Source organism: Centruroides vittatus, unplaced genomic scaffold (assembly GCF_030686945.1).
Source record: "Centruroides vittatus isolate TY-2023 unplaced genomic scaffold, ASM3068694v2 contig_272, whole genome shotgun sequence".
In the NCBI taxonomy this organism is placed as follows: Eukaryota; Metazoa; Arthropoda; class Arachnida; order Scorpiones; family Buthidae; genus Centruroides; species Centruroides vittatus.
Genome location: NW_027121732.1, coordinates 497055 through 512363, shown reverse-complemented (window position 1 = coordinate 512363; position 15309 = coordinate 497055). Strand labels below are relative to the sequence as shown.

The window sequence follows — 15309 nt, the reverse complement described above, 5'->3', positions numbered from 1 at the left end:
TCCAGTCAAAAAGTGACCTCTTGTCCTACACTTTGCCCTCAGGCTACCACCTTTTCTTTGTCTTTTAATTAGGTCACTACCATTTGAATAGGGAAGGGTTAGGGAAGAAAGAAGTTTCTAGGAAAAGATAGACAAAAGAACTAACGAAGAGGAAGAAAATGGAATAAATACTAAGAATAATATATACTACAATATACAAAATAAGGCGTACGGCCACAATGGCAATGCGATACTTGGGCGATCTGCTGAGGGGAGTGCCTCATGGGAGAACTTTTATGGAAAACTGACCCCTATTTAGGTGCTACTTAGGTAAAAAAACTCAGAAAACTTTTCATAGTCTGCCCATTGGCCAAGTGTGAATTCACAACTAACTACCAGTGTTCAGTGGTTTTATCCACTTGGTCACTGGTGGGCAAAAACTGTAAGATGCTGATTAATAATTTATTTGGACTGTAATATTGTACTTAGAAAATTTCTTTAAAAACATTAAAAACTAAAAAGTTATTTACATATTTTCTAAATTAAACTTTGCATGATGTAATTTATGTTATCTTTTTCTTGTTATTTTGGAATCTTTTAAATTGTTCTTTTAATTCAAGTAATTTATATTTGAATCTTATTTGTATGTGATGCAATAAAAAATAAGTATTCATCCTATTTAGCTGATCTCGAGCTCAAATTTTTAATTTTATTTTGATATTTCTATAAAAAAATATCAAAAGACATTAAAAATGTGGGATTTTAATATGATTATTATAAAGAAATGTTTACATAAAACAAACATTTAGGTGTTAATTATTATAATAAGTTATCTCAAAAAAATTTGTTAAATAAATATTTTAGATTGTTTGATTTTTTTCTCTATGTTTTTAAGGATTGTTGGATTAGTGAACTACTTGTATTATATAGAATAAATTTTAAACTTGAGTTGATGTATAGAATAAATAAATATACTATTATTTTACTATTATAAACATTTTCAGAATCAACAACCTTGTTACGATTATTCACAACCAAAAGATATGTTGTTAATAACCAAAAAGAAACGTAAAGAACCTATATTACAATTTCATTCTAATGCTTTGAAAGTTGGACAGAAGTTAACGTTTGGATTAAAAGTTCGCAGTAATGATCAAAACAGCGAAACTGCTAACGTGATAATTGATGTCATAAGTGGAAGTATTCCTGTGGTAAGATTTTGAAATTCTAATTTAATTATTTTATTTCTTAATTATTAATTATTTCAAAAGTTTTTGGGCCATGAACGGCCCAAGGATGAATGTGGCTGTGAATCCATAACAGATTGTAACTTTAGGCAAGTTCAGTGAAATCTGAAGAAAACACAAGTGTTCTCCATGGCCTGTAACTGTCTCATTTGGCCATGGTGAACCCTCATGGAGCTATGTTTTTTATTTATTCATATAGGTCCTTTATATTTTGAGAGACTGTCTAATAGTCTTTTGAGCCAGAATCTTATTGGGCTTTTATAATTTTAGGAAGTTTATAAGCTATTTAGAAAGTTTTATATATATGGTATATATTCTAGTTTTTGTCTGTCTATTGTATTCTACATTCAATATAAAAAAAAATTACTGATTTTAAAGTTTAGTGCTAGATTTTGATTTTGAAAGTTTAATACAAGATATTTTCAAATAGTTTGCTGTTTGATTTGATGGCTGTGCTCTGAATTTTTATATCAATTTTTGCAAAAACAGTAAAAAAAAAAACTAGTACATATACAAACTGAGCAATATGCCTTTTGGCCTTTTTGTGCTCTCTGAGAGATAAAGGGCTTAAAACCACCAAAAAATATTGAGCAATACACTTATTTATTATTATAATTAGAGTTTCTCATTTCCCGTTTTTTTGCTTGTCCTGGGATTTTGGGAAAAATGAACCATTTCCGTGATATAATTAATTATTTTTAAAATATAAAATAAATCTTGAAATTGAATGATATAATTATTTTTCATTTTTTTAAGTAATTTAATATGTTCTGCAACATCCAAAATAATAATATTAATAATGCTGCATAAAATATATATTAAAAATGACTAGTAGAAAAGTCCTGATGTAGTTCGTACGGAAGAGTCGTTTCCAAAATGCTGATGCAAACAGATGAAAAAAAAAAGTTCTACACACTTCTCCTTCGTAGTTCTGACTTGCTTGTCCACTTCTCTCTCTCCTGACGAATCGCACAACAAAAGTACTAAGAACTAAGGGAGTACACCTTAAGTACCCATTCACAGTGATTCCCACTACCATAGAGCCAAACCGTTACAAACAAAAAAAAAAAATATTAATAATCAAAATGGTGTTGTAACACCACACATGCCATAATAAGCAAACATTTAAAAAACCAATAAGTAGGCTTAAAATGAATAAATATGCAGTTTATGGGTTAATTACACTTTCTGTTTGCAAAATTTCCTCAACCTTAACACAAAATAAGAAAAAAAGTGAACTTTTAAGAAATTTGTGGGATTTTCCGGGATGAAAAGAATATCCGGGGATATTTCCCAGGTTAAAAGAACAGCCGGGATTCTGGGATCCTGTTAGAGAAACTCTAATTATAATTAATAAATAAACTTTGACTACAAATTTTTCAAATAAATTGATACTGTATAACAAATTCCTACGAAATGGTGATTATTAGTGTTTTTCATATCTGGATGTTAGAGAATTTGTCAAAATATTATGAATGAATCCATAAAAAATGAAAAAATAAAGATGTACGAACTTTTTAAATATATTAACTTTTATTCAGAAACTTTTATATAAAATCTTTTAATTTTAGATAATACTAAAATCTGTAGTTTCTGCTGGAGTTGTTATTCCAAAACCAAATTCTGATGCTGAAGCATATTTTGTGCCAGCAGGTGCATCTGTAATTGTCTGTGCTGATGTAAAGCCTGGTAAATATAAACTGAAGTCAGTATCGTGGGACATAATAGGTAATATAAAAGTTTGGAATGTTTTTTTGTATTAAATTTACTATAAATTAAAATTAATTACTATTTAAATTATTGAGGTTCAACTCGACCATTTACATACAGTGTTTTGGAAGGAAAGACATGTCTTACGTTAGGTGAAGGTACATAAATTAAATTAAAATACACCCATCTCTTATCCGTATTTAATTTTGAAAATATTTTTAGAAATTATGCACTGTTTATGATTTATATATCTTTTATATAGGATATTTAATAGAACATGGAGTTTATAGAATAGAAGTAAAAGCATGTGATAATATGAAATCTTGTGGTAATATGACTATTTCTTTATATGCAACACCTCATGTCAGTTCATGTAAAGTTACTTTTAAACAGTATACAGCATGCAAATGGGTAAGTTAAATATGTAATACATATCATTGCTAAACATTAATATTATTTCAAATTGTTTAAAGTAATATATTGGTTTATTTAAATAGACAACAGCAAAAGTTAGTGGCTGTGTAATATCTCCAGATCGTCTGCCATTAACATATCAAGTAATTATGTATTCTGGAAGTAATTACAGACCTGTTACTGCCCATGAATTTACGGATGATTTAAAATTTATTGGTCCTCCTTCACCATCAAATGAAGATAAAGTTTTATTAGGATTATTGGTATTTTTGTTATCTAATATTGTATTAATATTACTGATAGTTAAATTATAAAATTAAATATTTTGAAATTTAATTTAGTATAATTTGTACACAAAAGTTTTGCTCCATTTTTAATTAAGTAATCTAAATTTGCAAATTCAATTTTTTATTATAATTTTAGGTCTGTGACAGGTTTAATAAGTGTAAAAATTTTAGTGGTGATCCTGTGCAAGTAACAACTGGAACTAATCATGAAGAATCATTAAAAACTATCGTAAAATCTGCAAAATTTGTTAGATGATGCAGGTATGTTCATAATATATATTTTTTAAAATTTCCTGTTCAGAATAGAATTTTATACTTTTGTAAAATTCGAATGTTATAATATAATAGAACAATAATAATATTAACACACTAAAAATAAAAAATTTTTTCAGTTAATAAATCATATGTAAACAGACAAAAAATGTTGCGAGTCATGGAAATCGAGCTGCAAAATTTGTTAATGATGCAGGTATGTTCATAATATATATTTTTTAAAATTTCCTGTTCAGAATAGAATTTTATACTTTTGTAAAATCGAATGTTATAATATAATAGAACAATAATAATACTGTACTTAACAATAATATATTTTCAAACTCAAAAGAATTAATTTCTCAGATGATAATTAATTATCATCTCATGATAATGATATCATGAGATAATAGAGAGGTTGCGGCCGACGTTTTCATCGCGAAAATGTGTACGACGTACCTTCAACACTGCCCTCCTGTAAGCCTAGAAGTTTGACAATGGTATTTGGAATGTCAACCATGATTCCACTGATGTTCCAAACACCATTGTCAAACTTCTAGACTTACAGGAAGGCAGTGCTGAATGTCCAACGTATACGTTTTCACGTCGGCCATAACCTCTCTAATAACTGACTATCTTGTAATTAAAGTTCAATGAAAATATAAATATATATGACATTGTAAAACGTTTTCTAGTTTTATTGCTGTAAAAATCAGTGGCTCACTTTGATTATTTAATTATTGACACTGAGTATTTACCAAAATAAAATTCTAGAAATTTTCTGCTAGAATTTGGGGCCCTCCATAAATTATGTCTGTATTTTTGCAAATAAAGTTAAACTATTGTATTGACAGAAAATAATGATTACTGGTAACATTTAATATTTAAAGCACTAGTTAAGACGATGACAATAAATTATAACAATTATGTGTTATCAGCTACATGTTGAAGCTAATAGCACAGAGAGCTTAAAAAGACTTATTTATGCAAATATAATAACAATAACCAAATTCTGATTACAAAGTTTTTATAATGTATTTTAACTTATGTTGTGGAACATACACTAACAAATCAACTGATAACATTGGCTATAATAAGTAAAGTGTACTGTAAATTTCTGTGTATATCTTGCCTACTTAGACCTTGTTTATTAATTGGTCAAAAGTCAAAAGAAAATATCTTTATTTTTACCAGGTGAGAATAAAGATATTTTGTTTTGACTTTTGACTAATTAATCTATTTGCTAATCGGAAACTACACCAATATAATAAGTTCAATTAATAAACAAGGTCCAAGTAGACAGGATATACACCAGTGGTGTGCCGTGACATTTGATGACAGGGAAGATGTGTTTCTGTAAGAAGCTGACTTCCAGGAGCAATCAGTTAATTGCGCATCAGTGATGGTCTAGGGCAGTGGTTCTTAATTTTTAACACTGTACTAGAATTGTACACGTTTTTTCTGCATCCCCTTACAGATGGGACATACTAAATTGTAATATCACCAGTTTAACATTGAAATCCGTAAGTAATATAAGATGGGAGAGCAGAATAAATGCAGAATAAATATATCAAATATTTTAATGGAGTTTTTTTTTAAACTCCTGTCAACTATATAGAACTATCATAAAAACATGCCAGTAAACTCCTATCGGTTGGGTTGTTATAAATCTAGTCTAGGGTGGGCAACCTTTTTTATAACATGGGCCAGAATAAATTTTACGTTTTTTCCGCAGGCCGTAGTAGTTAATCGACGCCTTCTTGTGACTTGTAATTTTTTTAGTCTGCAAATATGAAATAAATAAATAAAAAGTTAATTACTACATTTATTTCTCTTATTGTTTTCGAAAATTACAAAGAATTGGAAAAATAACTATATTAAATTGGAAAAATAACTAATTAAATCTATTAAACATCTCGCGGGCTGGATAAAAACTTTTTGCAAGCCATAGCTGGCCCGCGGGCCGGGGGTTGCCCGCCGTTGATCTAGTCTGCTCATGATTCACATAATCAGGGTGAGGATGGCCGAATATCTAGCAGGCGGCTAACAGCCCACAACCGCTCCGGGATATAAAGTCGGACTCTTTACGCATGTGTTGCTTCTACCAGCTAAACCGGGTGAGGTTGGTGCACTGTAAACCGCATGTGCTAATGCCTATATAATCTGGCTGATTAGAAACTGACCCGGTTTCGACATTCCTTCCGCCACTGAATTATTCGAATATACAATAGCAATTTTATCGTTTTTTTCACATGTAGTATAGAAATTTGTAATAAGATAGATAATGCAGTTATAATAAAATATTAATTTTAATTAATTCAAAGTACGTTAAAATATGAAAATTTATATTTTATAAAATACAAGGGAAGGTCATTGGAAAGTGGAAGCGGCGCTTCCATAGCTTCCAATGACGGCACGCCACTGATATACACAGAAATTTACAAGAATAAGGACATAGAGGTAAAAAGAATTAAAGTGTACTGTAGTTCTATAATTAGAACTATACTAATTGCCCATAAAAACAAACTCATAACAATTAAAAAGCTTTAAAAGTATGAATTGATTTTTAATAAAGAATATTTTACTGTTGAACTTTTGATAGTTTTATGAAAGAATATTAATAGTTTTAACAAATAGTTTTATTTGTAACTGTAGTTTTTATTATCATTAAAACTGTTTTTTTTTTTTCAGGAAATTCGTTAAAAGCTTTATGTTTGTTTTCATGTTTTTCTTTCAACAACAACACACAGTTTACAAAAGAACAAATGGGTGATATTGTGATGTATACAGTTAATTCAGTTGCAGAATTTCCTACAGTTACTCAGGTTTCTAGCCAAGTTTCTGCCTTACATTCATGTGTTTTGCCACTTTGTAATCACAAGGAAACTGCTTATAAAACTAAATGTCTGAATGCAATAGCAAAATCTACAGAGAAAGCATCTTCTCTAAAAGTAAATATCAATCATTTATTTAAATTTATTTACAATTTTCTTTAAATAGAAAAAAATATCAGTAAATTCAATAAATGTTTGTTTTAACACTGCACATATAACCAATATCCAACAAGAAGAATCTAGAAGAAAAATATTTTTGTCCATGTTTAAAGGGCACTGTCAGGCTAACTGACCTTTGCAGTCATTAAAACAAATAGAAAAGTTACTAGGAATAGGTGATTTCCATACCAGGTTGGCAGGATATATCTGGATGGGCTTTAGCATTACAAAGGAGGATGAAGACTGAGGGATTTCTTTTGAAAACTAATCAAAAGTTATTATTTCTGGCAATTTCCTTGTATAGAGCAGCTATTCTTCTAGCTTTTTATACAGTATTGTGGGAGAAATTATTAGGATGGAGGTGGTGGAGGAGTAACGACAAATTAGACCTTTGATTGTGTTTGGAGAGTAGCCATGTTGTCTGGCATACTGTGTGATAGTTTGGAGTTCCTTATTCCTGTGTTGAGTGTCAAATGAAAAGGTAAGGCTCAACAAATTAGTACACTGTATATCTTGAAGAATAACATCTCCCTCAAAGAACATTGGATTTCCAACATGGAAGGAGCTGGTCAACACTACATTAGCAACCTTTACCTGACAGATTTACTGTACATTTCAACTAATCATGCCTCTTACAAGTGTAGTATCGAGGATCAACGAAATGTCCCTGATGTATAAAATGGCAAGTGTGTTAAGGATCTTACAAACTTAAACTCACGACAAATTACGATATCTATATATTCTTTATGAACTTAGGATCGTTGAAATACAAGTCTACAGTTATACGATTACAATTGCCCCGAATTGCGACATGAATTAGATGAATTAAGTCTTATTACAAGTGTATACCCAACAAGTTCGGACGAAATTGATCCACGCGAAAAAAAAAAAATATATATATATACAATAGGTATGACGATGCTAAATTACAGAGTACTCATCTGTGGACACCACGAGGTCATAAGCACTCCTCGATGAATTCCTTGAAGTCCAGCCATTCTTCTGTCCCGTCTGCAGTCCGTTCAGTGAAAAAAAAAATGGCTTCACGCATGGAGCGTCTCCATTTATATTCCCCGCCATCCAGGTTACAGCTACATCACGTGATAAGAGCCGACTACTCCTAACTGCACTTACAGGCACTGGCAAAAGGGTGATATGACAACGCGAAAACAATTAACATGCGCGATGACATCTTGACTTCCAATACGGACAACGGAACTCCTATATATATATATGTGTGCATACAACTACAATAGTGATTAATCACTACACAAAGCATCTCCCACAAAGAACAGCTTAGATATTTAGAACAATTAGAAATTTACAAAGCCATACGAAAAAGTTCAGCAATCAACTTTAGATATGTAGACTCTTTCTTCCCTGCATGGAAATCAATCTACGAAATTTAATCTTTCTCCCCTCCCTCTTATGTCACCTCTCTCTAAACACACGGAAAACAATCACCTATTCCTAGTAACTCTGTTTGTTTTAACAACTGTGAAAGTCAGTTAGCCTGATGATGCCCATTAAACAGAGTTTGCTTTTTAATTTGTGTATGTAAAATGTTTGCTTTCTTGTAGTTTCTTCTTGCTGGATATGGGTTATATGTGCAGTGTTTATTATCTTATATCCAGTTTTGAGTCATTGAAAGTAATGTTTGCTATATATTCACATATTTTTCTTTGAAAAGAAATCTAAGTTTTATATATTTTAACTAGGCATACTTGGAGACATCAATTATTACTCAATCCTATGATATGGTAACAAGTTTTTTAAATTCCTCTGAAGCTAATACGAAATTACTTCAAGCAGCTAAAAAAGCTCAGGAAGCATTGTTGGCACATTCTGCTGCTTTTCTTCCTTTGGGAAGTAAAATGCAATTTGGAAGTGGTAAAAAAGGCAAACCATTTTCTGTACTTTATCACAAATATATTGATCAAAATCCCTTACAACTTAGAACAAATATCAATACAGGAAGTCTTTTATCTTCAGTTAGTTTTGGAAAGAAAGTCACAGAAAAGTAAGTAAAAAGAAATTATAATTATAGAATATGTTTTACTAGAAAAATTTATCATAGATTAATTGAAATTCTTAATATATTCCTAATTAAATTAAATATTAACAAATACAGTTATATTTTGCAACTAGTTAATAATAAATTTTTTAATTTGAAAACATTAGAAAAAATAAGTAGGCTCTATCTTTTCACAGGTATATTTTAATGCTTTATTTAATGGAAAAAAATGTTTGCAGGAACATTGTATTAATCAGTAAACTACAATACAATTCTCTTTGAAAAGAATATGTAAATTTAAAAATTTTGAATTTGCTATCACTCAGTTTATAGTCATTTTATAGATTACATTGAATATATTTAATATTACATATAAACAGGCAAATAAAGCAAAATGATAGTGATATGATCTTTAGTTTCAATTTTGTTAGCAAAATGGTGAAAAATAATGTTGGGCATAGACAAAGTAAAGTGTAGTATATATAAACATAGGGTTTATCAAAGCTATTGTTTATTTATGAATATATATTTCATTAAAGTATTTATCTCATAGTTTCAGTGATGTAGTTCTAATGTATTATGCTAAACTTAGGAACTGTCCATAAATTATGTTTGCTTTCTTTTTTGAAATTTCTATTCCTCCCTCCTCTTGTCCTAGTTTGTCCAAGTTTCCAAAACCCCCTCCTCTTTCAATGTCCAACAAAAGTCAATCCCCTTAAAACCTTTATCACTTTATGAATGATAGATAGCATAAGTAGAAATGAAACATACAATAAATTTTGAAAAAAATATAATAAAATGCATAAACTGTACAGAATTTAATAAAATAAATGGACATCCACTGAAGCTCAACACCTTTCCTCCCTCTTGTCCCAGTTTGTCTGACTTGTAATCCTTTTTTTTCTGGTGTAGATGTCATTTATGGACAGTCTTTTATGAAAATCCACCAAGAATTAATATTCTAGTAATAAAATAACTTTAAATTTAAATATTACACTAAATAAATTTCAAGAAAATAATATTACAACCAGCCAAATATTAATTAAATAATAATGTATTTAATTTTGATTCCAATACTTATTCTGAAGCATTTATAAATGAAGTTGTGAATAAAATAATTAAAATGAACAAAAGAAGAAATTTAGAAAAAAATTTTTGAAAATTTATATTGTAATTCAACAAATAATAACAATATTTTAAAATCTTTAAAAAAATTATCACAAATACAATTTTTTAATGTTTTTTTTCTGTTACATAATATACTTAAATTTTAAAAATTAAATTTAGTGTACTGATATAAAGAATTTGTCCTAAAATAAAGTACTATTTATTTGTGCGGTATAGTTGGCGACTAGTCTCGTGCGATTCGTCATGTCTCACGTTGACTTATTATAGCTAAATAAACTTATTATAGCATAAATGCACGTATAGTAATATTATTGCATGAATATGCGAAAAATGAAATAATTTACTTTTTAAGTCAACAAAACACCACCTGGACAAAAATATGTAAAACAGACGATAGACCAGACGATGCAGTCAAGTGCTGACATCTGTTGTCAATAAATTCTATTTCGTACGGTTTTGAGTTATTTTCTATGTGAGACTTTTTTATGCGGTCCCTGTTGACCGCATAAAAAAATATTTTTTTAATTGTGTTGCGAAAACTATTTTTTACAGCCATTCGTAAAGTTTCGTGCGATTTTTAATGCGGTCCCTATCCACCGCATAAAAACAGGTTTGACTGTATTTTAAAATCTTTAAAAAATTATCACAAATACAATTTTTTAATGTTTTTTTTCTGTTACATAATATACTGAAATTTTAAAAATTAAATTTAGTGTACTGATATAAAGAATTTGTCCTAAAATAAAGTACATATTAATTTTGTAGATTTACTAATTGGGATTGCAGTGAAGAAACACGATGCAATGGTGCTGTCATTAGTATGAGCTTGTATCCCGATAAAGATCCATATACATTACAAAACGATAAACAGTTGAGTCCTGTAGTCGACGTAAGTCTTCTGACACCAGGCAATGGTAAGATATTGCTTAATACAAATATGAAATTTATATTATATTAATTGTGTTTGATTTTCAATTATGTAACATTTAATTATAATTTGGTTGCAGTTTTCAAATTGCAGACCTATACATTCCCACTGTTGTCTGTTTACCTGTCCTTTGTTAATCTTGAGAATGAAATAAATAGATGAAAATTGAGAGTAGATATGGAGTGATTAGGGACAGAGACCCTGATTATAACTACATACAAACTTCCAGTCCAGACTGGGAGTCACGTGATTTCAATTCAAAATTTTCTCCAGAATGGAGTTAGATAGATGCTGGTGTGACTTATAGTTACCAGGAGAAGTATGATGTACAGTGACAAGACACTACTAAAATTGACACCAGATATGGAAAGCTTAGGGGCTGGAGATCCGATTAACTCTATATGAACTTCAGGTTCGGACTGGAAGTCACTTGATTTTTTAAATTAGAGGACGATTAAAAATTGCAGCCTAGCATTAGGATAATATCATAATAAATAATTACTTGTTAAAATTTAATATAAAACAAATGAAAAAAAGTAAAAATGTTATATCATTAAAAGTGCTCAGCAAGAAAACAACTATAATAGAACACCTTAATTTTGCTGAGAAATATATATTTTAATCACAAACGTTTTCAACCTGATTAACAGGCCATCCTCAGGTCTACAAAACGATAATGGAACATAAACGTTCCATGTATAGAATATAAATATTTAAATCAAAATTTAGAACAAGAATTTAAAAAATATACCATAGAAACGGAATAAAACATAAAATTAAAATATATAAGAGAATAAATAAAAATAAAGATAAACTAAAAAAATTATAACTAATAGTTTTCCAATAACTAATTCTAGCATGAGTTTTCAGTGAACTTTTTAATCATGTATTTCCACGCCGACGACAGGCTCTCAGCATCCCTCGCATTCAAACATCCTTCCCGTAGTCTACTCTTATATATTTCAATCTTCTCTGCTGTCATTGATAAAGTGGGGGAAGATACTGGTTTTATAATCGTTGCCTCGTCCCATTTTACTACCGAACCTTGGACTTGCGACATTTGTGATAAAACTGTGGTATTGGATCCTTTTTTTACGTTATACCGATGTTCCTTTAGCCTTACCCCTAAGCTCCTGTTGGTGACGCCGATGTAGTCTTTCTTAACATCCAGCTGGATGTTTTCATAAGGAACTTTATAGACACCTGGTTTTTCTTCTGCGTTTATTCTATCTTTATCATTTCTCAATATCTTATATAAACTTGGGGCCCTTTTTAAAATCATTCTTGCTTGTTTCTTACTAGCCACTTCTTTCATAATACTATTCAAATTACTGTTATACGTAAACTTCAAGCGTCTATTGTGAGCTGTATTTAATCCTTGTTTCTCATTCTTCTTTTCATACTTTTTGAGTAATCCAACTATGGTGCTTTTCCTGTAGCCTAGGGCCTGAGCTATTTGCAATATCCTTTCAATTTCTTTATTTCTGTCACCAATTCTATCACAATACAAATAGGCTCTTCTTATCAACGCTTGAAATGCAGCCATTTTATATCGATATGGATCCATGGACTGCGCTGGTATATATAGTGGGGTGTGAGTAGGCTTAATATATACGCTGGTGGACAAATGATCCCCCATGAACTTGATATTAATGTCTAAGAAGTGCACACTCATGGAACTTTTTTGCTCTAACTTTAATCTAAGCCCATCCTTGTTATTATTGATTTTATTCAAAAAATCATGTATCTTGCTATTGTTTCTCCATAATATAAAAATGTCATCCACATATCTGATGAAATGTATGATATCTTCCTTAAAAGTTTGTAGAGCTTCCCTTTCCAATCTTCTAACTACCAATTCGCAAAGAATTCCAGAGAGGGGACTTCCCATCGGAACCCCTCTTTTTTGTCTGTAGATTCGACCACAAAACGTAAAACAAGATTGATAACATACCAGGCTAGCTAGTTCTTCTAGGTCTTGGGTGTGACTACGCAACTGAGGGTTGTTGTTGCACATGAAATCCAACAATGCCTCCACACATGACTCAATTCTTATTGAAGGATACATACTCTCATAATCTAAAATGGTCGCCACTTCTTCTTCCATTAAAGAAATATTTTGTATTTCCTTTACTACGACAAGAGGATCTTTTGCTACCAGTTTATCTTCTTCCATCTGTGTGGATAAGTATTCATGTAGCCTTTTTTCTAAGGTAAAGGTGGGCCCCCTACATTTCTCTACTACTGGTCTTAATTCATTTCCAGCCTTGTGCGTCTTAGCAAACGCAAACAATCTTGGAGCTCCTGTATTTGGGTTGTGACAGTTCTTCAGAAAAGGCAAAACGGCCGCGAGACTTGAGCGTTCTAACTTCTTGACCCTTCTGCCCAGAGATCCAATTATTTTGTCGTCAACCATTTCACATTCTGTCTTCCTGATGTAAGCATGTAATTCCTTGTCATATGTGTGTCTCTTCATGACAACCAAATGTTTAGTTTTGTCCGCTTTGGTCAAAACTAGATCATTCGTTCTTAACCACTCCTTCGTGAGCCATATGTCTCTATTGCTAATGCTAGTTGCTTTTTTCTTTAGGCGGTTACTTATGACAGTCTTCCATCTAAAGAATTCTTTATCTAAAGGATCCATGCCAACAATCCCTCTCTCCATCTCCTGTATGGACGTTTCCCAACTATTCCCCACATCTGGGACAAAGTTAGGGCCTTTTTCAAGTACCTCTTTGATTTTCTTTGGTATTTCTATCTGGTCCCATACTTGGAAGGTGTTAGGGTTCCCTTTATTTAATCTTTTCACTTGTTTACCAATAATCCATTTCAATTTTTTCACATAATGTTTAGTGGAATTCTTCCTGACTGCTTCCGCCAAATCCACGACCCTACTATTGATATGAGTTAGTTCATTCGGATTATCTTTGTACACGGTATCTTCTAAACGAACAAGATCATTTAAGACCCCATACTTCTTGTTCTTTGTTATTCTAATAGATTTTTTGAGGCATGCTAAACGGAAGTTACCTATAAGCGAACGGCATTCCGTAGGGATGCTAATTCGATAGATCGACATGGGATAGACTTTGTTCATTAAACATGAGTCATGTGTGGAGGCATTGTTGGATTTCTTGTGCAACAGCAACCCTCAGTTGCGTAGGTACACCCAAGACCTAGAAGAACTCGCTAGCCTGGTATGTTATCAATCTTGTTTTACGTTTTGTGGTCGAATATACAGGCAAAAAAGAGGGGTTCCGATGGGAAGTCCCCTCTCTGGAATTCTTTGCGAATTGGTAGTTAGAAGATTGGAAAGGGAAGCTCTACAAACTTTTAAGGAAGATATCATACATTTCATCAGATATGTGGATGACATTTTTATATTATGGAGAAACAATAGCAAGATACATGATTTTTTGGATAAAATCAATAATAACAAGGATGGGCTTAGATTAAAGTTAGAGCAAAAAAGTTCCATGAGTGTGCACTTCTTAGACATTAATATCAAGTTCATGGGGGATCATTTGTCCACCAGCGTATATATTAAACCTACTCACACCCCGCTATATATACCAGCACAGTCCATGGATCCATATCGATATAAAATGGCTGCATTTCAAGCGTTGATAAGAAGAGCCTATTTGTATTGTGATAGAATTGGTGACAGAAATAAAGAAATTGAAAGGATATTGCAAATAGCTCAGGCCCTAGGCTACAGGAAAAGCACCATAGTTGGATTACTCAAAAAGTATGAAAAGAACAATGAGAAACAAGGATTAAATACAGCTCACAATAGACGCTTGAAGTTTACGTATAACAGTAATTTGAATAGTATTATGAAAGAAGTGGCTAATAAGAAACAAGCAAGAATGATTTTAAAAAGAGCCCCAAATTTATATAAGATATTGAAAAATGATAAAGACAGAATAAACACAGAAGAAAAACCAGGTGTCTATAAAGTTCCTTATGAAAACATCCAGCTGGATGTTAAGAAAGACTACATCGGCGTTACCAACAGGAGCTTAGGGGTAAGGCTAAAGGAACATCAGTATAACGTAAAAAAAGGATCCAATACCACAGTTTTATCACAAATGTCGCAAGTCCAAGGTTCGGTAGTAAAATGGGACGAGGCAACGATTATAAAACCAGTATCTTCCCCCACTTTATCAATGACAGCAGAGAAGATTGAAATATATAAGAGTAGACTACGGGAAGGATGTTTGAATGCGAGGGATGCTGAGAGCCTGTCGTCGGCATGGAAATACATGATTAAAAAGTTCACTGAAAACTCATGCTAGAATTAGTTATTGGAAAACTATTAGTTATAATTTTTTTAGTTTATCTTTATTTTTATTTA

General features: G+C 31.2%; 1 protein-coding gene across 1 annotated transcript in view; it reads left to right on the top strand.

Moving 5' to 3' along the window:
- Positions 1 to 15309, top strand: part of LOC136971803 (uncharacterized) — a 63391-nt gene that overhangs the window by 42242 nt on the left and 5840 nt on the right. Inside the window, exons 17-26 of the mRNA XM_067266303.1 lie at positions 984 to 1190; positions 2798 to 2954; positions 3032 to 3094; positions 3199 to 3347; positions 3434 to 3613; positions 3774 to 3884; positions 4052 to 4106; positions 6581 to 6840; positions 8601 to 8902; positions 10790 to 10938. Coding sequence (XP_067122404.1) covers positions 984 to 1190; positions 2798 to 2954; positions 3032 to 3094; positions 3199 to 3347; positions 3434 to 3613; positions 3774 to 3884; positions 4052 to 4106; positions 6581 to 6840; positions 8601 to 8902; positions 10790 to 10938 — 1633 coding nt within the window. The remainder of the gene's footprint in view (positions 1 to 983; positions 1191 to 2797; positions 2955 to 3031; positions 3095 to 3198; positions 3348 to 3433; positions 3614 to 3773; positions 3885 to 4051; positions 4107 to 6580; positions 6841 to 8600; positions 8903 to 10789; positions 10939 to 15309) is intronic.